At 48.6% G+C, this 24045-nt stretch overlaps 7 protein-coding genes across 7 annotated transcripts; 3 read left to right on the top strand and 4 right to left on the bottom strand.

The window, feature by feature from the left end:
* Positions 1-253: 253 nt before the first annotated feature.
* On the bottom strand, positions 254-5999 carry PENARI_c006G04418 (uncharacterized protein; the record flags this gene model as incomplete). The annotated part of the gene is made up of 8 exons (XM_022630298.1): positions 254-942; positions 1000-1309; positions 1371-3362; positions 3417-3597; positions 3649-3758; positions 3814-4076; positions 4128-5420; positions 5474-5999. The coding sequence occupies 8 exons, from the start codon at positions 5997-5999 to the stop codon at positions 254-256; spliced, it is 5364 nt and encodes a 1787-aa protein (XP_022490047.1).
* A 776-nt stretch (positions 6000-6775) lies between these two features.
* PENARI_c006G03589 (LysM peptidoglycan-binding domain-containing protein) lies at positions 6776-8857 on the top strand (the record flags this gene model as incomplete). The annotated part of the gene is made up of 4 exons (XM_022630259.1): positions 6776-6801; positions 6871-7359; positions 7408-7989; positions 8044-8857. 4 exons carry the CDS (start codon positions 6776-6778, stop codon positions 8855-8857), a joined length of 1911 nt encoding a protein of 636 aa, XP_022489799.1.
* Positions 8858-9039: 182 nt separating this feature from the next.
* Positions 9040-9274, top strand: PENARI_c006G10777 (uncharacterized protein; the record flags this gene model as incomplete). The annotated part of the gene is made up of 2 exons (XM_022630599.1): positions 9040-9171; positions 9269-9274. 2 exons carry the CDS (start codon positions 9040-9042, stop codon positions 9272-9274), a joined length of 138 nt encoding a protein of 45 aa, XP_022489751.1.
* A 6288-nt stretch (positions 9275-15562) lies between these two features.
* On the bottom strand, positions 15563-17468 carry PENARI_c006G10117 (putative C6 transcription factor (OTam); the record flags this gene model as incomplete). The annotated part of the gene is made up of 2 exons (XM_022630572.1): positions 15563-17291; positions 17344-17468. 2 exons carry the CDS (start codon positions 17466-17468, stop codon positions 15563-15565), a joined length of 1854 nt encoding a protein of 617 aa, XP_022489737.1.
* Positions 17469-18566: 1098 nt separating this feature from the next.
* On the bottom strand, positions 18567-19197 carry PENARI_c006G09869 (DNA-directed RNA polymerase II subunit RPB4; the record flags this gene model as incomplete). Its single annotated transcript, XM_022630563.1, has 3 exons — positions 18567-18694; positions 18799-18926; positions 19007-19197. The coding sequence occupies 3 exons, from the start codon at positions 19195-19197 to the stop codon at positions 18567-18569; spliced, it is 447 nt and encodes a 148-aa protein (XP_022490045.1).
* A 329-nt stretch (positions 19198-19526) lies between these two features.
* trm5 (tRNA (guanine) methyltransferase) lies at positions 19527-21122 on the bottom strand (the record flags this gene model as incomplete). Its single annotated transcript, XM_022630362.1, has 4 exons — positions 19527-20494; positions 20538-20612; positions 20665-20766; positions 20831-21122. The coding sequence occupies 4 exons, from the start codon at positions 21120-21122 to the stop codon at positions 19527-19529; spliced, it is 1437 nt and encodes a 478-aa protein (XP_022489512.1).
* A 1035-nt stretch (positions 21123-22157) lies between these two features.
* On the top strand, positions 22158-23131 carry PENARI_c006G09025 (inositol oxygenase; the record flags this gene model as incomplete). The annotated part of the gene is made up of 2 exons (XM_022630517.1): positions 22158-23018; positions 23075-23131. 2 exons carry the CDS (start codon positions 22158-22160, stop codon positions 23129-23131), a joined length of 918 nt encoding a protein of 305 aa, XP_022489841.1.
* Between the last annotated feature and the right edge of the window lie 914 nt (positions 23132-24045).

Genomic DNA, 24045 nt, shown 5'->3' with positions numbered 1-24045 from the left:
TGTATTCTTGCGTCTCCAACCAGGTCGTATCCGGCTCTTTCCATGCACGATATACAGACACGGCGAAATCCAACGTTTTTGATGCTCCGACGTGCGCGACGCCGACGAAATTGTTTGGCGAGGCCTACATAGGGCTTAATTCCAATTCCAACCAACTAATAAGGTACAAGTTATAAGTACCACGAGTGTCAACTCTGGCCACTTGATATATACAACTATACATATATACACCGGAACAATAGTATAAGGTCTACTACAGGCCGAGCTTTCCTAGCTGATTGTCTCCCCACATGCCGTACCTACTCTTATCATTCGATGAACTCGTCGGATCACCAGGGAGCGGTTTACCCAAGTTCTTCTGTGGGAACTTGAACTTGCCCACCGCTGCGTCGCCCGTCGTCATAGTCTGAGACGCAAACTTCTTCGCGTCTGGGCTGTTCTGGCCCTTGCCTTCCATTCTTGTTTTAGCGACTTGGTGCCATCCGCTCTGAACCTTTTCAATTTGGTCTAGGTGCCTGTCGATCCAATAGGCCCATAGGGTACGCAGACCCCAATGTTTGATATCGCGGGGGGCCTTAGGCTTCTCGAGCGCCTTGCCCGACGGTGGGCTGTTGACGTATTGGCGGGTATATTCATGGTCAAATTCGTCGGAGATTAATTCGATGTCTTGGCTGGGTTTGGTCCATTTGTCGCTGAGGGTTCGGATGTAGTCGAAAACAGTGGCGCTCATCATGATCTTGTCCGCTAGACCCTTCTCTGCGAGATTGATATCGAGATCAGGCTGGTTTCCTTCTGTGATGACCTTCTTAACTCCGTTGGGCGAGTCGTGGTAGAGAACGAGCAGGTCAGTATTGGAGGCACTTCCTAGGACGTCGGCCGTATGCTGGACCCAGTTCTTTTTGGGGCCGTTGTTCCTCGACCAAGTCATCCCACCACTAGACCCTGTACAAATGCCATCAGTTTATGTCAATCTGCTACACATAGGCCTGGGTTTTTTACCTCCAAACACCTCATTGCACCAAGTAGAATCAGCAGGCTTCCAATCCTTAGGGAAAGCAAGCTTGCTCCTCAGATTCCCGTACTTGGCTTCTTTTGTTCCTCCACACACCCACTCAAGGAAATGGCTGACCAGGTGCACCTCGAAGACGTGCTCCGAGCGGAAGGCCGTAGCGGGTAGATCCGAGTTTCCATCCACGTAGTAGACATTGTTCGCTCCCTGGACGGAATTCTCCTTGGTTGTCTTTGCCGAGCACCGTCGGTTGTCGTTAATATCAGTTGAGCTAGAGAGCATGAACTCAGGAAGATACCACTTTTGTATACTCGTTAGCATTCCCTTTTCGTTCAAAAACACAATTACCATGGGAGCCTACCTTCGCCACACTCGACGGCCCATTGTTCTTCGCGTTACACCTGGGATATCTCAGATACGTAAATTTATTCTTCGTGCTCAGGAAACTGAGAGTCATTTTCTTGGCAGTATTCGGATCTGACGCGCGTGCAAAAAGCGACGAGTCCGAATCGGTACACTTCTCGTCATCACCAGGCGGATAGTAAGGGCAGGAATCGTCTTCGTCGCGGCGGAATAGCGGCGGAATCTCTCTTTTCGAGCCTTTATTGTCGCTGCTCTCCTTGCCGAACATTGAGCACATCACACAGAAGTTCTTCCCGCCCCCTTCTCCAGGGCAGTTAAGGAAGCTATCGGGAATCGTAACCAAAGGTCCGAGGGTAAGTGTGTCGCGCTTGGCAAGCCCATGAGACACCGGCATAGGCATGAGGCCCCGGCTGTGTGGGGAGACATCTTCTGTAGAGGCATTAATAGCCTCATAGCCCATCCATGCCCGCTTATCTTTGTCACCACTGTCGCCCACACAAGTCGAAGGCGTGATTTGCTTCCTGGGCACCTCAGCGAGTGTGACACGGAGGTCATCGCCCCAGCCGAACTCATCGGGTGCGTCGAGCTGTGCATACATTGTCGAGCCGGCATCAATACCATAGCTGAAGGGGCAGCTGTTGTCACCATTGAGTGAGTAGTGGGCCTCTGCGTGTCCGATCACGTAACCGTCCAACACAAGATCAACAGCGCACCGAGGCACCTTCCAGCGGTCGTCGAAGTCGATTCCAAAGCTGACAGTGGGCTTGAGATGCAAGGCAATTTCGCCATTGGCAGTGACAGAGGCATCAAATGAGGGCTTGCCGATGGTTTTAGCTTCGCGGTCGGGCTCGTCGAGGGCTTGTTCTGGGTATTCATCGTTCTGAGGGTATGTCTGTTGGATTTCCCACGATGCAAGTGAAACATCTGCTTCGAGGTGGCCCGCTAAGACAAGAGAGGCGTCTGCTGAGGCATAGACGGCGAGGTTAGGGCCGATTGTGACGACTCCGGGGACACGGAAAGTGGCGCCGGGGAAGTCGTCGAGACCGAGCAGCTTGATATCACCGGTAGAGTAGGTAAGGGAGGCGACGGCGTCAAGTTCAAACTTGGCATTGACTTCTCCGGCATTTCGGAAGTAGAGGTAAGATCTGCTGAGATCCATTCCCTGCGTAAGGGTGGTGATGATGGTGATACCGAAGGAGGTCTCGACGTCAATCTCAGCTGTGATAGTGGATCGAATGTTCGCCTGCGCCTGGGCCGGACCAACAGGGCACGGTCCGAACTGCTGGTCTATGAGAATGAGCTCGACCTTCTCATTGACTTTGTGGTTGAGCTCCTTGGTGGCCTCGGCCTCGCCAACAAAGATCAATTGACCGAGCCAGTTGATAATATCTTCACCAAACCAGCGTCTGTGGATCTCATGGCGCTCTATACCACCATGATGATATGCATCTCGCCATTCATCTTCGAGCCAGCGCTTACGGTTCTTCTGGTAGCCGGATTCATCTCGCTTTGCGCGTTTGCTCTTTCGCTCGGCGTCACTACCACCAGGCCTGTCGACAACAGAGTCCCAGTATCCGGGCTGGTTACTAAAGTCAATCCGCATCATGGCGTCGCCGTAGTCACGAGGGACACGCTTGAAATCATAGTCAAATGTCAGGTCATAGACAGATTTCCCAATAAGGTCACGTTTGTTCAGATGTCCGGGGAGGGTCTGGTTCCGAGACTCCTTAAGTCCCTTTGCGACGGCATACCGACCGGGGCCACAACGATTGGGCATTTGAAGGATAGTGCCAGGAACACCCTGTCCACGATGAATGTGGTCACATTTGCTGTCCTCGCTGGACTCCGTGCAGATCATGCGGACGGTGTGCTCCTCTTCGCTATCGGTGTCGGGGCAGTCCATCAGCTCCCAGGGCGAGCCATCACGCTTGTCCAAGCTGACCTGGACCTCGTCAGGAGCAGTAATAACCACGAATCCGAAAGCAGCATCCTAAATTCGTTAGCTATGTTTGGTCCATTACGGCAGAGTACGTAGGTTACACACATCAGGCTCCTCGTCAGCATCACCTTGAACGTCACCAGTGCCCCAGGTGTCGTCGACCTGGATATTGAAATCCGGGTCATCAGCATTTTCCGGAGGGTTCTCAAAGAGATACTCCAAAGGAACTGGCATAAACAACGACTCGCCACTTTTGGGCGTACAGCAGAAGGCTCGCTGACGGGCACTGCTTGCTGTCAGCTAGTACGGGGTTGGAGTCCGACCCAATATCACTCACGTGGGAAAACAGTCCTCTCCTTCGCCATAAGGGCTAAGAGTAAGTTCAACTTCGTGTCCGGTATTACAGTGGTTGTCGTCGCAGCTGTCAGCGAATCGTCCACCTCTTCCCTGTCATCCGATTAGCTAAAGTCGTTCCCATGGCTAGATATAAGATAAGACATACAGCCCAGTAGCAGTCTTTCCAGTTCTTGATTTCCTCTTTAGAGCAGCAATATTGCCGCTCGTTTTCCATGTCGACGTCGTCTAGGAAATCACTCAAGGCTTGGCCGACCAAGCCGGTGTAATCCAACACATCGGAGACAGTTGACAAGAATGTTCCGGCAAAAGTCAAGGGTTCTTGGTCGTCTGAGCACTTATCCTTCCAGCCACAATTAATCCCGCCACCAGCAGCAACTTCGGGGATAGGGCAACAATAGAATTGACGTCCTAGGAAAGTTAATCAACTTAAACTAGGATAATGAGAGGGAGTAATAGTACCATCTGAACAGTGACCGTTGCCTCCATCAACAGCAGAAGCCAGGGCCACTTCACCACCGTGACACTGCCCGTTACAAAGGCTTCCACTCTCACCACCACGCCAGTGGCAAGTCTTCGGATCAGGAGCAGCAGCCAGAGGACAGCAGATACGGGAGTCACCTTTACCCGAGCCGTCAGGACATCCAAACGAGTCCATTTCAATGGTGCCCGGACCACAGTGCTTACCACACTCAGTAGTTCTGCAGTCACCCGGATGCTGACTTTCCCAGTAGCTGGTATCGTCCTTCATGCTGTCCGTCATGATAACGTCCTTGGGGTACAGAACACCACGAAGAGCATCTAGATTCCGGGTATCCTGGTCTATAGCCCAGATCAGGAGACCGCCTAGACCCTTCTCGTTAAAGAGCTTGATCTTCTGCTGGAATGTCTGCTGGTCGTCGTATGAGATCCACTGGTTCTCATCCCAGACGAGATACTTGATTGCGTTCTTCTTGTCATAGACCGGGGTGATGTCGTCCTCGGCAATAATTCCGACGATCTCATTGTAGGACAGGATGCCCTCAGTGTCAGTGCAGGCGCCCTTCTTGCCGCCGTGCTTGAAGGCACAGCCGGGCTTGTCGCATTTCTTGTCCTTGAGCTCGAAGGTTCGCGCATAGAAGGCCAGACCCATATTTACTTTCTTAGCGGGGACGTCGTTCCTCCAAAGAAGGTTTAGGGCTTCATTTATCTCAGTCATGTTGGTGTGCCCGAGGACGTGGCTACCGATGGGATTGCTAGAATCCCAGACACCGTGGAGGTCGTAGCTCATCAGATTCATATAGGTTGCAGCTTTGACCATTTCGTGGATATCGAACCAGCGGAGGTACCAATACGAGGTTGGGGCAGTGAAGGAGAGCTCATACTCAAGGTCCTGGTCGTCAAAAGCCTTCCGAATGTCCTGCATGAGCTTCACGTAATTCTTACCATCGTCCTTGGAGTCCCAGTCTTCGGGCTGTCGATCAGGAGCGCCGGGATACTCCCAGTCGATATCTACGGCGTCGAAGCCATAGTGGCGCATGAAGGAGAGAAGCTTGTCGATGAATTTGGACCGGTTGTCCTTCGAGGAGCTGAGCTCGGCAAAGACTTTTTGCGTGTCTGTTTTGTTGTCGTTGAAGGTCCAGCCACCAAGCGAAACACCAAGAACCACGTTCGGGTTGCGCTTCTTAAGAGCAGTGAAGTCTTTCAGGGTTTTTTCGTCGACGTCTGGCATGGGCCCAATGTCGTAGCTATCAGGGTCGATATAAGCAAAGGCGTCTTTTTTGAAAATCAGTAATTGAGCCCAGATAATAATCAGCAGGGGGACATACAGTTTACGTGAGTTAGACTCTCAACGGGTATCTGTTTGATATTCATGCCCTGGCAGTCCGAATCATACTTGAACGCCTCGTAGTATCCGATGATGCGCTCCTGGACATTGCCGGAAGAGGCACCGGAGTCAGGCTGTTTACAGTTTTCCTTGCTCTGGCACCCATCACCGCAGAACTCCTCGGTGGTACCACAGAAGCCGAATTCACTACAGCAGACGTTGAGAGGACAGCCGGTACCAGGGACTTTTGCATCTTTGCCGCATTCTGCATGTGCATCGCAGTTACTCCAGCAGGCATCATTGGGAGACTTGCCGGTGGTACCGCAGTAGGTTTTACCGAAGCCACAGACGCCATTCTTACCACAGCAGGCTCCATTCTCGCATGGCTTATCCTTACTGCAGCTGTACTTGTCGTCAGAGAGAGCCTTGAGGGAGGTGCTCAGGTCTTCGGTAAGGTCGGTCAAGTCGGCAATAGTATTTGAAAAAAAGAATAAAAGAAAGAATAGGCTCAATAACCCTCGAGCCATGGTGAGGGACAAAAGAATGAGGGAATTGCTAATGAATGAATGAACGAAAGATGAATGAAGGAATGGATGAAATGATGAACAGGGGTGAAGCACCGTGAGGGAGGGCCGGCCGTGGACGACTAAATACTATCAAACTCGCGAGGAAGAGTAGCTCGAGCGAGGGACAGCCGATCTCTCCAAAATTTCTCTCTACAACAACTACAGCTCTATCAATGGGGACAGCGGGAGCAGTCTTGGTGAACCATGGGCGGCCAGCCAATCAAGCCCTAATCGTGCCTGATCGCCGATCACTTCGGGGCCAAAAGCAAAACCACGCATGAGGCTGTGACTTTAGCTTGTATCAGCTTGTCTCCACTCTAATTTCACCATGAGCCGAGAACGATACGGAGGTCACCGTGCAGGGTCTCTCCTGAATCTCTGCATAATTCACGCGGGACTGAAGGGGCCAAAATGTGCGAGGAACGAAGGGGCCAAATGCACCAGTGTGAACAGTCCCTGCAACTACTCCGCATAGGACTGTTCTCAGACCCACGATCGACAGATTCAGTGGCTGAGGCTCAAGGTGGACATGAGATGTGGAGCGCATGGTGGGTAAAGATCCCGTGAGAAGCTGCATCTTACCCCAAAGGGAGATTGTCCGGCCCATCGCATTTTGAAGCTGCCGCAGGATGATGGGGCCAATGTTTATCAATTCGCACTATCCATATACAAATACTTTTGTACAGGGAGTTGTCCGCCTCGGACAGTCCCCCAACTACCCGCCCATGCTTCCGACCATGTCTTTCGTTAATCCGCTTGCGCGGTACACTCTTTTTTTCTCTCTTTCCACACTCATTACCTGTTGGCAGCCCGTTCCTGACAATTCCGTCAGCGACTACAACGACCAGTGTGCAGACGCGCTCACTACCAATCTGACTTCTTGCATCCCCGCTGTGCACAGTCTAAGTTCCAACAATTTTTACTCGCGTCATGGTCTTGAGACAATTTGCACCAGCGACTGTCGCGACGAGCTGCAAGCATACAGGCGTTCTGTGGCTGCCGGATGCTCCGGCGTAAGTTACACAAACGACTGGGGCACGGTGTATCCCATCACTGAGTTCGCAGACACTCTTCTTTTCAACTTCCACCAGACCTGCTTGAAGAACGAAGGCAAATACTGTAACATAGTTCTGGGTAACCTCACCAAGAACGGCGGCGACGACTGCAACAAGTGTCTTTTGCTGAAGCTTCGAAACGAGGCCAAGTACCCTTACGGCAGCGGGCCCGATGTGTATTCGAGTGCGTATCCTAGCTATACCTCGTCTTGCGGATTTACAGGGTACCCGGTGACTGCCAGCCCGACGATGTCTCTTCCACATATGTATGTTAACTTCGACATATCACCTAAACGAAAGCTAATGCTCCGTAGCTCCAGCACATCCGCGTCATCCGTAGCAGCGACCCCAACGGCCAGTACCTGCAGCGGCACGAAGTACACCATCAAGGATGGAGACACTTGCGAGTCGGTCTCCAAGTCACAGAGCGTCGCCACATTCCAACTTCTCATGGACAATCAACTCCAAGCCTACTGCGCTAACTTCCCTAAATCTGGTAACCTCTGCATCCAGAACCAGTGTACTACTTACACTGTTAGAAAGGGAGACACCTGTAAGAGTATCAGCAAGGAACACAATATCACAACTGTCCAACTGCGCTCATACAACCCCTGGATTGACGGCGGTTGCTATAACTTCAACCGCACCATCGGCACAGAAATCTGCATGGACGAGCCTGGAGAGAAATACCACGCTCCATCCTCTGTTGTTTCTGCCACAGGCTCGCCCACAGCTTCATCGGCCGTCCCCGTGCCGACCAACCTCGCCAAAAACAGCACCAAGAACTGCGGCGAGTATTACACGCCCAAGAGCAACGAAACCTGTGACACAATCGTCCAGAATTTCCCCATCAGCCGTGGTAATTTCCTCATCTTAAACCCGGGCCTAAACCAGAAGTGAGCCCGAACTCTTCCCTTCCCCTTCTACCAGAGCATAACTGACATACCCAGCTGCACAAACTTTATAGCTGGCCGCAGTTACTGCGTCAAGCCCGTCGAAGACATGGATAATTATCCTGGTGCCCCAGGCTACATGCCTTCTGTCTCCAAAATCCCCTGGGGTGATCTCCCTGATGCAACCTACACGCCGATGAATAACCCTGACCCTCGTCCCATCGCCCCAGGCACATTAAAAACTTGCCAGAGCCTTGTCGATGGGCGCGAGCTACAATATAATTTCACGGGCTACAGTAACTGCCAAGCGGCTGTGGCATTCTGGGAGATATCGAAAGCGGATCTGCTCCAGTGGAATCCGTCGCTGAACAAGCAGAAATTCAATTCTACCAGTTGCAATTTCAGCAAGGAGTATAGGTATTGTATGGACGGCCGGTCTGGGGCGAGTTCATCCTCTTCGGGGGCTGTGCCTAGTACGCCGGCGCCTTCGACGCCGCTTTCCACTTCGACTTCGACTTCTACGTCGACTTCTTCGTCGGAATCTAGCCCAACCCCCACGAGCACATCGACCTCTCAGATTTCAACCACCGATACAGACACAAGCTCTAGTGCGGAGCCCACCAGTATGACTACAACCTCCACAACGACAAGCGGAGCCGTCCCGTCTCCCACTCAGTCGAACAGCATTCCCGACAACTGCAGCGACTACGCCAAGGCCAAGGATGGGGATAACTGCGTTGACTTCGCCAAGGATCATGACATTACTCCGAAGCAGTTGTACGAGTGGAATACAGTTTTGGGTGATGATGGCAAGAAGTGCGGGACTATGTTCCAGAAAGATACATACTACTGTATTGGTGTGAGTAAATAGGTGAAGCATTGTATTTGGTGGCTAGATACTTTAGTCGTTTGCACATACCAAGCATTCGAACTCACTGATTAATGCAGATCGTGAATGTAAGATGATTCCGGCTGCTAACAGATGTGATTTCTTTGAATGGTTGAACCTGTACTGGTCACGATGTGCTTTCTGAGGCGTAAATTGATGTCAAGATGGCATGCGGGCTCTTCAACCGCGGTTCTGTAGACTATGTCAACGTTTTACCTCTGGATGGGGGGTTCCGGCCAGGAGAAAGCTATGGCCGGTGGAAGGATGCAGAGAAGCTCAGAGTACAAGTGATGGAGGTTCGTAGGACGAAACTCTGCGCGCACCACCCAGACACGCAGTTAAGCATGGTCAATCTCGCCTCGATGTTGATAACTTCAGGTCAAAATCCCGAAGGTTTGATTTCCTTCTAGTCACTTAGTCAGGGAGTTTCAAATCAGCGGAGCTTGATAATGTGAGACTTTGCCTGACTCCTGAAACCTTGCTGGAATCAGCAATGAATGGGCTGGGGTTGATGCAGAGATAGCACAAATCCTTAGAAGGATCAACATTAACTGGCAAGCTTTCATTCGCACTTCGGTTGGTCGGAATTTCCAACTCGGATGCCGTAGAGCCGTGCGCAGTCCTGCACTACCGTCACACTTTCATTCACTTGACCCATTGATTGATGTCTACCATCTGGTAATGCAGTATTATTCCAGGAATTTGATTTATTCTGAAACATGCAGACAAGATACGTCAGGCCACTGAGCCGAAAAGGACAACACTTAGCCGTCAAGGAGCAACTGAGGACTGTCCGAACTGGACCCGAAAAGTAAGCAGGGTCCGGTAAGATAGCGGATCAATTTTCCAAGGATGCGTTCATTATTCCTCACCAAAAAGCAGAATAAACAAATTAATTAAATCTCCACGAATGGAGTCTTCTTCAACATTCAGTTCATTAAGAAAAGGACACTTATTCTTTATGAACACGTTCCCGAATCCGTATCGTTTATCTATTGATTCTCTGCCTAGCCAACAGGTTGTCTTTCCAGACAAGAAGTATCCTTACATTAGCAGCATAACTTCTTGGTATAAGCCTTCAGCTCGGTGTTAGGGCCATGACCACTCTATACCTTAGGCTTTCAATGTGATGCGCTAAGGACCCACAGTGTGAAGTATGAGAGCTATCATATTCACTTGCTGGAGTAGTAAGTGCACGATGTATTTAAATCCCCATACCTGTCCTTCCCATAGAAGGTCAGAAATTTCTTTTTTTTAATACTATCCGAACACGAACACTGCTACTTGAAGACTCTATTGCCGGAGTTATATTAGCAACAGGAGTCGCACCGTCCTCACAGATACGGCAGGTACAATACGTTTCTCAAATTTTTCTAGATATCTTCTTTAGTGAAATTCCTTTTCCATTGAAGGCAAAGAAAGTATAGGAGAACAAAAGCAGGGCCTTAGGGGTTAGATTTTTTTGAGCCCTATCACCCTTAGGTGAGAATTAGCACTCGTTCTCACCCCGTTCTCACAACTGTCACCCCAGTCTCTAGACTTCTCACCTATATCACCTACACTCACCCTAGAGTGCCGCTTAGATGCAAGTGGCTCATTGAGAACTAGCTGTGCAGAATAGTAGGCTTAAGTACGGCTGAGCGGACGGGAAGCCCTGTTCTCCACACAAGTGGGGGATGTTAAGTGGATTCCTGAACTCAATTCCACGTATCTTTTACACCGGCTGCCCAGGGTGGCCCTTGACCGGGCGATGGGATCAAAATAAAAATCATCCAGTTACACACTGCTGTGTTGACCAATATTGTTTTTGCCCATCACCGATCAGAAACTAAATATTTCTTTAGTCTGATGGTAGCCCCCACAATTGCAAAGATATCATAGCCAGCAGTTGGTTGTGCTAGTATCACAAATTCATCTGTTCCATTCTACACGTTGAGAAAAAATAATGCTTTCTAAAGAATCTTACTGTCTATGCTGTAGACCGACCATGCGAGTTTTTCAATTGCCTTCGCTATATATCTGAATATGGAATACCAATGACGTAAATTGTTGACGGAAAAGCGCCGCCCTTTTCTGCACTGCTTACTGACCTGCGAGGACTTTTACCTTCCTTTGGTGGGAATCCCTCAAATAAATATTGAAAGTCCTAGGGGGAAGCTACTTTTATACCTAAAAACGTGCGTAAATCTTAACAGACCTGATCTGTTCAAGTTTATTTCTCATTACTTCAGCTAGCCTAGTGGTAAAACGTAAGCAACCGTGACCCCTAACGATACTTAGGTAATATTGATTTGAAAGAGTTCTACTCTCAAATGCAACTGTAGTGGCTCCTAGGAATTGATGTGTTGTGAGCATTAGGATCCTAGGGGCAGTTAAGGAAGCTCCTAGGAGTAGTTAAGCTCCTAGGAGTAGTTAAGCTCCTAGGAGTAGTTAAGCTCCTAGGAGTAGTTAAGCTCCTAGGAGTACTTGTGAAGTTTACAAGTTCCTAGGAGCAAGAAGAACAAACTCGCTTGTTCCTAGGATACTCCGATGGGGGCCCCCTGATAAGTGGTATGGACCTCTGAAAAGCCATAGCCCTTAGAAGCAAGGCCTGGTCCAAGACAATTCCATGATTCAGTATTCCTTGATAGAGCGCTTAAACGAAATCCCATGATTCATAAGAGATAGCATAGGCCAAAAGAACTAAAAGCCGCAACGGCACCATAAGATAATAGTATCATACAGGATCATACCTGTTTCATGTAACTCTCAGATTATAGGTGTTCTAAGTATTGTGGCTTATCTGTCTTAAAGCGGTGGCTGTGCAGGCTGGACAAAGCCCCTGTAATTACCTTACATCGGTAAATAACAAGCGGTTGTATCGAATACGGGCCCAGAACATCACCTACTAAGCTGATGACCGAAATAGCCCGGCTATTTATCAATCGAGTCTTAAGGCGTAATTGCACTTTCCGCAAATTTTGATTTCTAAGATTTAATGTGTTTCAGAGATAATCCAAGTATATAGGAGTAGGTTATCGGGCCTTATCCATATATCCACCGTAAGGGGATACAAGATGAAGTCTAACTAGTTTTCCATAAGCTCGTTCATTCCTATAGATAGTGCAAAATTAATGTCGATAATGCGGCTTAGGTCCTAGTCTGCAAGAGCCTCAAGCCACAACATTCTAAACCTGTCATATGTAATCCAAAAACACCGGCCTTGCAAACATAGACAATATACTAAGATAAACAAATAGTCCAGATCTGCAATATGAAGTTGGACGCTAAGGGCATAAGGCAGAATACGGTCTTCTAGTTGTCAAGTCCGAATAGGTTGAAATTGCCACAGAACTTCGGTGTCAATTTTTGTTAGTCATTATCAGGTGCGCTTCATGGCAGCGAAAGCGGAGACCCAATGGAGCGGATTGTCGCGAAGAGATTGAGGATCCCTATGTACGCACAAGAATTGAGTGTAGAAAGCTATTCAGTTAATATTAGCAATGCAGGATGCGCGTCTTCGCTCCAGTAGGTTAGCTCTTCCTATTCTCTCGAATATCATGACTCGACTGAAAGCTTTCAAGTCCTACTGCCGGAATAAGCATGGTCGAACAAGTAAGGTCTAGAGGCAAAAGGATATCTATAAGTTAGAGTGGAATAATACAGACTAAAGACTGGCAAGCGAGGCTGATTATCGTAGCATAGCCGATTATCAGATTAGACACGTGCTCGTTTTCATACGTATTCGTGGCATCTTCAAACTTTCTCTTTCAGGTGTAATACTCCACCTAGGGCCTTCTGAGTTCCCGAAGTAGTACTATTGTGCCATATAAATCTCATCTAAATAAGTATCAGTTTAGGTCAATTTTGTGAAACGTTCAGTTGTCTCACTGCCATCGGTCTAAGTGTCTATATCGATGTTTAGCAAGATTGAGAAGAATGGGAATTATAGATCAAGCTCACTAGCGCGGGAGGGGCTAGCGTTAGTCTAGCTCAATCTAGGGAAGCACGCCATACCCGATATACTATTTGCGTTGGGCTAACTAACAAAATAAGCATGCGTAAGTAAAATAGGTTTTTAGTACGTGTAATTAGACCAAGGAACCAAGCTAAGATCTATTCTCTTTTAGATCTTAGTGGATTCTATGCTCCTAAATTCAGTCAGCTATAGGCACCCTATAAATTCACACCCTCCCCGGGTATAAGAGCGAAAGTCACGTACATCTTCCCATTTTGCTCTTAACCTTATATAACGAACTCAGAGCTCGGGAATATATAGGAAACGGCATTGCAACTCTCATCAGATATAAAATATTAGATATCGATCAGGTAGTCGGTTTTAATTGCGGCATTAGACAATCTACATAATAGTTAGGCTTCTACTTTGGCTAAGGTGTTGAAAGAGACAGACCTAGATTACTGAAGTTGCTAAATTTATGAGCAGATTTTATGAGGCCTTAAGGAGGGATCGGTGTTTCTTTATGTACATTGGCTCTCAGCATTAGCGGTACTAGTTCTCGCGAATAGGAGCCAGCACTTGAGCTCCTAGGATCTTTTTCTATCTTCTAATCACATGGTGGCACAAAAGGTCTAAGAGCTCCTAGGAAGTCCTATTAGACTTCACAAGATAAGGTATTTTCTGATTGCTAGTTAGAGTATGTTAGGTAAATAAGAGGCCACAAATCACGTTATAGGCAGCTAGATAACCTAATAGTTATGATCGATGAGTTTAGTCTATTTTTGTGGATGTCCGGGTCGCCAGAGCTGGCTTCGTATTCCTAGGAGCAAGCGGAGGCAGCAAGAGCGATAATCCGTCGTTATTCAAGCGCAAATAAAATTAGGGCATTCCTAAATGGACCCCATATCTTACTAAATGGACCCCGTCCTTTTACGCTAATCCTAATAAGGCCTCATGCAGTAACTGTATTTCCAATGCATTAATCGGTAAAAATGCATCAATGCCTTGGCAATGCTAATGCCCCGAGAACCGGCGGTCATGGATCCGAGATACTTCTATTTACTATGCGGCCCCCTAGTAAAATTAAGTCACTGCCATCTCTTACCAACGAGTAACTGGCTTTCTGGATGCTTCCTAGCAAGGCACTAGTCCCAAATAGGTCAGCACCCCAATTAATTATGCCGTAATTAGGGCATCGCCAGGTGCCATGTCTACGGCTTCTTACATCTCGCCAATTTTAACACACCACAATCATGCCCTTTTTTAACAACATTTGACGTAGAATAGCTGGATTCCTTTATTTCTGCAGAGCTTTCGAAATCAGCATCTGTTTCCCTATTTGGGACTAGTGTCATGCTGCGAGCATGGTCGATGGTAGAGTACGAAGGTGACTTAATTTTACCAGGGGGACGCATAGTAAATAGAAGTACCTCGGATCCATGACCGCCGGTTCTCGGGGCATTAGCATTGCCAAGGCATTGATGCATTTTTACCGATTAATGCATTGGAAATACAATTACTGCATGAGGCCTTATTAGGATTAGCGTAAAAGGACGGGGTCCATTTAGTAAGATATGGGGTCCATTTAGGATCCCCCTAAAATTAGAATTAAAATAAAAATAAAAAGATAAAAAAAAGGGAAAAAAAAGAAAAGAAAGCATAATCAAAAACTACGTTAGATTTACAAACCATCTAGTTAGAGTTTTTGATAATCCTAGAATTGTAGAACGAAAAATGGGGGGTTGGATAGTTTCCGCAACCATGTTGAGACGGTATCGTTGATACGAGAGACTCAGCGAGTTGAATAGTGGCATAGCCGCAGAATGGTAAAACCAACAAATGTGATCCTACTATCGGTGTGCCTCCCAGCTAGAGGCGAAACAACCGGGATCGACCACCAAATTGATGACGGCAGCCTTTCGTTGAGGGGACAACGGTCAAGAGTTCTGGTGACCAACTGCATTTGGATGAGGCTAGCGTGGTGCATTTTATTGAGGTGAGCTGCTGACTTAGCTGCTCCCGCGTCTTGCTTGCTCAGGTCATGCTCAGTGAGCAAATCAGAGCGCTCAGGTCACACCCGAGCGGGATCTGATTGCTCAGTGAGCGTGGCATCCGGCTTACATAACGATCAGGTGATACTCAGGGCGTGCTCAGTTTTACTCAGTGAGCAAAAAGCGGCAGGGGGTGAGCACTAAAACGGAAAGGGAAAGCCAAGACTTGTCAGACATTATCCTGTCTATATGTAGTCGGTACAGTAAAAGAGCCACACTTCTTATCTCGTTCAGGGAACGTTACACAGAGGTACATCTACAAGGTACGCAAGGAAAAATTAAATGAAAAGTAATCATAATCCATGATATGATCTATATACAAGGGGATACAATCCATCTATAAGTATCCAAAGTAGAAGAAGGATAAGAATAAGAAAGATAAAAGCAAAACAGTCGAGACCAACACAATAGAACAAATCCAAACCAGATCCATTTCCAAATTCCATTCCGAGCCAGGGTAATTCCGTCATCACAAAGCACAAACGCACAACACAAAAGTGAACAGTGAGTTCTGCATTTTGCAGAACCGCGTACATAGGTAAAATGCGAAAATGCATACATGCATGCAATATCAGTATAATCAAATAAAGCGCTTGGCACAGAACGCAGAGATAGAAACGCCGAAGGGTGAGAGTCGTGAGGAGGGTCGTTCAAGTTGAAGGTAATAGAGGTAAAAGAATGAGCGAAGAAGAAGTGAAATCAAAGAGGAGGCATAGAAGCATCCCCATCCTCAATATCACTAACAGAAGTAGCAGGCGAAGCCAGTCCCGAAATTACAGACGAAGAAGTCCCCGTCCCAGCCTCCATCATGGCCTCGTCGTACGTACCATGCGCGGTAGTAGGTAAACGCGGCGGCGCAGACTTGGTCGTAGCCATCAACTCCTCGATACCCGGTTTCGCGGGAACGTGCTTATGCAGCGCGGTAGCGTTATCCAGACTCTGCAGCGCGAAGCCCATGAACGCGGCGTTTTTGTGGCTTACGCCTAGCGTCCAGCGATACTCGCACAAACGCACGCGGTAGAAGTCTGCTTCTTCGCTTGTCGGCGCTGTGATGCGGAGGAGCATGCCGAAGGAGCCGATTAGGGAGAAGTTTGTGCGGGCTGAGGCGGGCCAGAAGGAGCGGAGGTGGGCGGGTCGCAGGCGGTTGACGAAGTCCATTGCGGAGATTAGGCGGGTTTTTGCTGCTGAGCGGCAGATGTGTGCTAGGTAAGGGTCTGTGCCTTCGGCGAGGAGAGAGCGCACGATGCAGCGGTGCAGGGTGATTTCGGTGGCGAAGTAGGCGAGGTGGAGGGCGCCGTTCCGGGCGTGTTCGTCTGTTATTGTTTCGACAAGTTCGCCGGTTGAGGTTTCCATTTTTAGGGACGGGGGGAGGGAGGAGAACCAGTCTTTTAGTCTGATTTGGGCGGGTTTGGCTTTTTCGAGGATCATGCGTGTGCGTTGATTGCCTGCGGCTTGGAATTCTTCAATGGCGTGTAGTGTGTAGAAGCGGTCGAGGATGTCGGAGAGAATGGTTGTTAGGGCTACCATGTGGCAGAAGAGTAGGGGGCCGTGGCCAACGGCTGTTTCGTCGTGCGAGGAGTCGGTGCCGGACGCAAAGGCATCTGAGAAGTCCTGCTCCACGAGATCCTTGACCGTCCAGTTAAAGGCGAATATGTGAGACGGGCGGCCGTGGACAAGTGACGACCATTTATCCTGCATGTACAACGCCCAAGCAAGTCGTTTCCGAAGGCCCTTCTCCCACGTCTTCATACGCCAGTTCGTGCAGTCCTGGTGCAGACCCAGCTCAAAGCCAGCTGTAACCAGCTGCCCATTCAGGGAAGCTGTAGCCAAAGTTGACTTTTGCGTCAACAACAAACCAGCCTGGATAGTCGAGTGACTAGGGGAAGGCAAAGAATCCATCAGCAACTGCAACGCCGTAGCCTCCAAACGCGCAGCATCTGGTTTCCGCGCCGTCTGCGAGCTTGCACCGACGTCAACAAACTTCAACGTCAACACATAGACAGCAGCCAGGAGAAGCGGCGACAAGCCACGACGTTCCCGATACGATTGACGGAACGCCTCTTCAATCAGAATCGGGAACGACGGGTGCACATGGTCGAAGAACTTCTCAATCAAGGTCGAACCATACGGTGCCACCAAGCTCTCAATGGCATCGAGCGACACAGCCTGCGAGTCACCGACAGGCACGGTATCAACGACACGCATGAAAGTAGCATCATCAGCACACCTCCGCACACGCGAGTTAGAAACTGTACATTCATCATATTCGTCCAGCGGGAGATATTCTAGCAAAGTCGGTTCCAGCTCGGTGGTCATACCGATATGCTGGGTAGCCTGGTTAAAGAAGCCCGGGCGAATCATATTCCGGGCCAGCGGAAGCGGGTGTGCCGACTCGGCTTCTATTGACTGCGATTGCATAGTGGCAGGTCTGGAACCATTGTTAGGACAGTGTTCTTACTCTGGATTGGTAGTGGACATACCGCTTGACCGATTCTGCTGGTTCCGTTTCGGATAGCTTCCTTTTCTTAGGAGCTTCGGGAGCGGCAGTGAGGCTGAAAGTACACTCCTGGCGATGGAAATCGCATGAATAACACTTGTTGACCATTTCGTTCATGGCACACCTGCTTTTTCTTCGGAGACAGGCGTCACAGGCTCCATCCCGTACGCGGGGAAGGGTCGAGTTGATGGATATGGGGGATGGGGAAAGAGTCGGGGTCTGGGGGGAATGGGAGTAACCCGGCTGGAGAGTGATTGTAGCCATTGTAGATAGGTATTTTACTGAAAACTGGTCAGTTTCATTGGCAGAGACCAGAGATAAGACGAGATGTACAATTTGGCTTATCAAGAAAAAAAAAATATTGTTATCTCCGAGATCACCGAAGTAATCAAGCAGACGAGTCTGCAAGTGACTGCAGTAGAAGGAGATGCCGAGTAGTTCGCTCCGTCATTCCTGTTAAAGGAAAGTCTTGAGAGTAACTAGGTAACCGGGGTGAGGAGAAAGTAAAGTGTAGAGAAAGAAAGAAAGAGAAATGGTATATGATGACATCTCTGTATACTCCAAATACCGAGAACAGTAAGGTCGGTCCCCGAACCAGACGATCACCTTTTGCTCTCGTAACAAGAACTTGAACCAGTTGTGGCCATTATCCAAGCCAAATTGTCAAAGATAAGGATTCACCACTGCTGATTGGTGGATGGGCTGAGCTCCCGTGGTATTACGTACTGAATACCCTTATGTCAGCATTTCCAGGTCGACCCTCACCATTCAAGAGCCGCCAATTGAAGGGTGTTAGATAATAAGAATAGACTTATAGGCTAAATATGGGGGTGGTAAAAGGCACATCCATGTAATTGTGCATGACTGGTCTCATCCATAGTACTGGGATCTCCGGGCCAATCACAGCCTCATGATAACACTCCTCTCCCCAGCCAATCAGACCAAGACGCAGTAGTGCCCGAGGCAGAACTGGGGAAGAATAATTGCGGAGGAACCATTCAGAGAACACGCGATGTACCTTATTCAGGTAATACTTTGAAGCCGGAGTGGAACACGCCGGAGTCAATGACTCCATCCCCGGCACATGCTAAAACACAATCCCGGTGGCAAAAGTAATAAACAATCCTAGTTTCTATTACATACACCTCAGAACGCCATGCTCCCAATTTTGAGCTATGCTTATGCACATGCAACCTTGACCGTAGTTTACTCTGTGAAGTTGCGCAGTTTGGTCAACTCATCCAGCAGCTCCTGCAAATCCCCGTCGGAAATCTTATTCTGGAGACTCGGAATCAAAGACTTGGCTTCCTCGGCATTGTCACAGCACAGACTCCCTATCCCAGACGTTAATATCAAATATCTCCGAGGTTCATCCAATCCAATCCATGGACCAGAGTGCAGGGGCTGTGCAAAAGCAACACAAATACAGGGTACTCACCAAGCTGCGACCGCTCAAACATCTCCAGCTCCGTATGCGAATTCAGCAGCCGCTCGACTGCCTTAATATTCTCTTCATCCTTAAACCGCGCAAATACATCTAGGTAATCCAGCGTCTTAGTCAGGTTCCTAGACAGTAGATAATACGTCAGATAAGCGTTTGATCGCTGGAAAATCGGACCATCGTTCTTCCATCTGGAGCTACTTACTCCGGCTCTTCATATTTGTTGCCGCCGCGTCGCTTGTTCTCGAGGACTTTGTGGATGACTAGGCGGGCTTCGGAGAGCGAGAGCGTATGTGTGTTTTGGTCGGCGCCGAGCTTGAGGGTTGATGCGGCTTCGAGCTCGCCTTGGGGCAGGGCGCGCTTGCGGTGCGTGGCGGGGGGGAGTTGGACGCTCATCTTGCGGTGTGGGGGCTGATAAGTGGGTGACAGGGAGCGATGTGCGAATTGTAATTTCAATGATGGAACGCTTGTCTGAGGCTGAGATGGCGGGGTTAATGAGATGAGGTTATTCCTCTAGACGTTGAACTCTGCAGTTTCTCTTTGGCAGTTTCGGGCGGTGATGAACTCACCGCCTTTCTGTCAACTACTTGAATGTACACAGACCGATGGTTATAGACTATACGTGCGACATTTTCAATTACTTCAAGGTATGATTTTGATAGAATGATCTCAGGGTATCGATTTCCATTTGGTCTATGATTTTTGAACGCCTCTTATGTAACCACTTATACCTTGCGGAAAGCCACCTCCCTCGGCAGGCGGAAGCTAGCGCAGAACATCTGCTTCTTGGGACTGACGAGCCTCACATTATGAATGGCAAGCTCCACCTCCTGGTCACCACTACCTCCAACACAGTCATCAACGGTAATCTTGTACCCAATACGCTCAGAGATTCTCTGACAGATATCGATATGGTCATCCACCTCGTTATCAGAGTTCCCAGAGAAACAGTAGACATGGACCATGGGCAATTTTTGCTCAGTGTGAGGCGCAAAGAGAGCATCCTTGCCGCTGTACACCCCAGGGAAGGCATCGAGGAACTCAATAGCATCCGCGGGGAGGTTCATAACATAGTGGTCGACAAAGGAGGGACGAGTATAAGTTGGCGGCGGGGGTAGCTGTTCCTCCTCTCCGGCTTCAATCTTGCGCTTCTTATCCCTGCGGATCTTGTGGTGCATGGTAACAGTGACAGGCTCTGCTTCGAGGAGTCTGCGGCCTGAGGCACGGACGAAATCCCGTCCATCTTCGTTGAACGGTGTCACGAAGTCTGCCACCTTGTTGCGCTGGACTGCATCCTGCATCACCTCGTACCCGTGCGGGTTGAGGTCGTTGGCCCAGACGAAGATCTTCTTCCGGCCTGCTGGCACGGCGAAGGGTCCTACACCCGCCATCACGTCGCATACCATCTCGCTGGGACGGAACTTCTCGACTAGTCGGCGGTGCTCGGTCTCCAGGCGGCTATTCCAGTAGACACGGGCGTAGTCGAAGCGGAACTCGCAGTCTTGCTCGTGTTGGATGACGTTTAGGTCGTTCTCGCCTGCCAGTAGTTCGAATGGAAAGGTGCGAAATTGGCTGTGCGAGCCGACGTCTTCGGTTTTGTTGATCACGGTGCGAATGGTTGGGTTCTTGTCCAGGAGAATCTCGGCTATCAGATGCTTATATGGGAGATAGTTTGCTCGGAGGTTGAGGTGCACTGTTGGTTAGTATTGGAAGTATGGAGGATGGGATGGACTTACAGACGTGGCCCACTTGCGTGAAGCCTTGGGGGATTTCATCCATATCCTCGGGTAGAATGGAGTGGATGATTTCAGCTGTATGTAGGTAAGTATCAAGTAGATCCGCTGTGTAGGATAACGTGCGTACGATATGTCCAATAATCATAATCCAATGTCAAGTCATAAGGTCCCAGATCCACAGTTCCCTTCTCCACAAGCTCTTTAATAGTCGGCGACCAAGTTGACTTGTCTGTGAAGTCTCATTAGTATGAGTTCCTCATAGCCCGCCTTCAATTCGACTCGAAACAACCCACCATCGGCCTTTAAGTCCTCCCGCAACAACAAAGCCTTCAGCGATGACCCATCCTGACCTTCCACCTGACGGATGGCATTGAGGCGAGGAACGGACAAAACATCATTGCTCTTGGTCAGCTCCTTCCGGATCTTCGAAATATCGCTAGCTTTGAAAATCCGCGCGGCGGAGAGGGGCACGCTTCGTCGGAAAAATGATCGGTCGAGTGTGCGCATGGCACGGTTGATGGGCGGTCGGAACATTTCGGGAAGCTCGCGGGAAATCGGCTTGCGCTCGTTGTATTTTGACTCCATTGGAGGTGGAAAGGGTGGTTATGACGGTTTGCGATTTGCTGTTGATCGGCGCTCGAGGCGCATGGCGGCCTCGCGATTTATTTCTTATCGGGCACGTGACCATATCTAGATCTATAGATCAACCTCGGACATACTGGGTTTGAATATATTTGCATAGGGATGTGTAGTTTTGAGCTCTAGTCAGTGAGGTAGTATGGTTAATTCGTATAAAGGAGAGAACTTATCTTAGACCATGTCCTATGCTGTTGAAGTAACCTCAAAGAAGAAAGTTGAGTGCAGACAAAAATCCATAAAAAGCGCAATATGAAGTATTGCTTAAAAAGAATGCTAAGCATACATAGCATTATTTATGTCTATAATTAGTCCTTGAGCTATTAATCTGCGAGGTATGGCTTGAAGATGGTGATCGAGTCACATTTTGGCTATAACCAAGCATGATGGTATGGACCATCGGGGAGCCACCAGGGGAACTGCTGTACAAGTCCTATCTTACTGAGAATATCTAATCGTATCATTCCACTGGTATCCCAAATCCAGGCCAAGAGTCACTCAATACATCTTGAAGCCATTCAACTTGCCATATGTCGGGCTCGGAAAATGGACGCCGAAATGTTCCTCAGTGTCCGTTGACCACCAGATGAACTTTCACTTTTCCTATGATGTTTGTGGCTTGCATTCTGATCTCTGTAGTGACAGGGATAACACGATTGCAACTCAAGTCACGGAATTCGCTTTCCATCTCAAGCTGCAAATAGACTTCGCGAAGAAACCATGCAGCGTGGCAGACGTGATGTATGCCGGAAGCAATATACCGATCACCAACAAAACTTAATGTGAAATGATGCTTATACTGCGGAAAATACTGTCCGGGTGGGTCAATATTCATGACCTAGGACACGGGGTATATAAGTCTCTCCCTACATCCCCTCAAACGAATATCAAAGCAACCAAGTTTGAAGATCCATTTCAAGCACATAACTTACCGAAACTTTCAAGTCAAGTCAACATCGATTTTGACAGCTTCAACCAGCAAACATGGCAGTCGCACTCCAACCCGCTCTAATCTCCCTGGAGCAAGTATCCGACAACATCGACGCAGTGAACGTCCACAAAACAGCCCTGGAAAAGCAAAAAGGCCTGTACGACGAATCCGAATTTGACAAAGCCAAAGACACAACCGGATTCCGTCAATTCAACGACGCCTGCGACCAAGTCAAGAACTTCTATGCGCAGCAACACACCCTTCAAACCGTAGCCTACAACCTCAAAGCGCGGAACGATTTCAAGAACAAGACACGCGCCCACATGACAGTCTGGGAAGCAATGGAGAAACTCAACACCTTCATCGATGAATGTGACCCAGACACATCCGAGTCCCAAATGACACACCTCCTCCAATCCGCCGAAGCGATTCGCAACGACGGAAAGCCACGCTGGATGCAGCTTGTGGGACTCATTCACGACCTAGGCAAACTGCTCTTCTTCTTCGGTGCTCAGGGGCAATGGGATGTTGTTGGTGATACTTTCGCTGTTGGCTGTGCCTTTGATGAGAGGATTATCTTTGGCAAGGAGTCTTTCAAGGATAATGAGGATTATTATAATCCTGTTTATAGTACGAAGTACGGCATTTATTCTCCTGGGTGTGGGTTGGAGAATGTTATGCTTGCTTGGGGTCACGATGAGTATCTTTATCATATTGTTAAAGATCAGTCGTTGATTCCTGAGGAGGGGTTGGCTATGATTCGGTATCATTCTTTTTATCCGTGGCATCGGGAGGGCGCTTATCATGAGCTTATGGATGAGCATGATCATAAGCTGTTGGATGCTGTTAGGGCTTTCAATCCCTATGATTTGTATAGCAAGAGTGATGACGTTCCTGATCCTGAGAAGCTGAAGGTGAGATTGGTCTTCTGGTTTTCTTGTGATGAGAGCTAACTTGAGTTGCATGACAGCCCTACTATTTGGAGCTCATTGATGAGTTCTTCCCTGAGAAAGTCATCAGGTGGTAGTCGGTCTGGCTGTGCTGGGTCAGTTGATATATGGAGGGCAAAGTGTGTCCAAACAGGCTCGTCGAGTTATCATAGTTTCTTTTTTTTTGGGTACTCAATTCCGAGATGCATTCTTTATAACTCTCAGTACCAATAAACTAGGGTAGTCTAATAAGCACTGCCATGAAGTACCTCCAACAGATGCACCTTTTAGTCACAAGGTTCTTTCCAGGTTATAAAATAGCTCACACCGTTGATACAAAGGAAACATATTGCCGCTGAATCCCCTTGCGAATCGTTTCAACCCTAACCCGAAAAGTCGTGTGGAAGGGATAAGAGACTCCCGTCAGTGGGTTGAGGAGGAGACCCAGTGGCTTAAGGACAAAACCTAGCAGTCACAGCACACTCGTGTCCTTCAGTTGCTCCAGACGGTGCTTCCGCGCAATATGGCCCTTCCGATTTCTCACCGTTTCTTCCTATATAGTCGGAATAAACATTTTCAATTCCGGGAGGACTTTTTGGCAAGCCTTACCATGCGCCTGAACCCTAGCAGATCCAGTACTGTACTGCGTACTGTGGGTCGTTTTGGACTTGGGGGAGTTGGAAAGACGAGACTGGCCCCCGAATACGCATAGCACTATTTAAAAAGCGTTGAATCGAGATCAGATATCCCATCTCGATTATATCAGGAATGTTTGCATCAGTACTTCATACACAGCACGGACTGAGAGAAACTTCAAGCCCTGCAAATGTCCAGTAGATGATACTAGTCCCTACGTGTGTTCTTGTAATTTTATCTACAAGGTTTGCTTCCCATTAAATGTCTGCGCCAACTTAGAGATTAGTGGGACTGAGTGGACCGTACCGCCACTGATTCCATGGGGCAACTCTAAAGCTAACTCTAATTAGACAAACATTATTGCTGCTATATAGTC

This window comes from Penicillium arizonense (assembly GCF_001773325.1).
Source record: "Penicillium arizonense strain CBS 141311 chromosome Unknown PENARI_contig006, whole genome shotgun sequence".
NCBI lineage: Eukaryota > Fungi > Ascomycota > Eurotiomycetes > Eurotiales > Aspergillaceae > Penicillium > Penicillium arizonense.
Note: the sequence above shows the minus strand (reverse complement) of the source record. Positions and strands in the feature narration are given on the sequence as shown.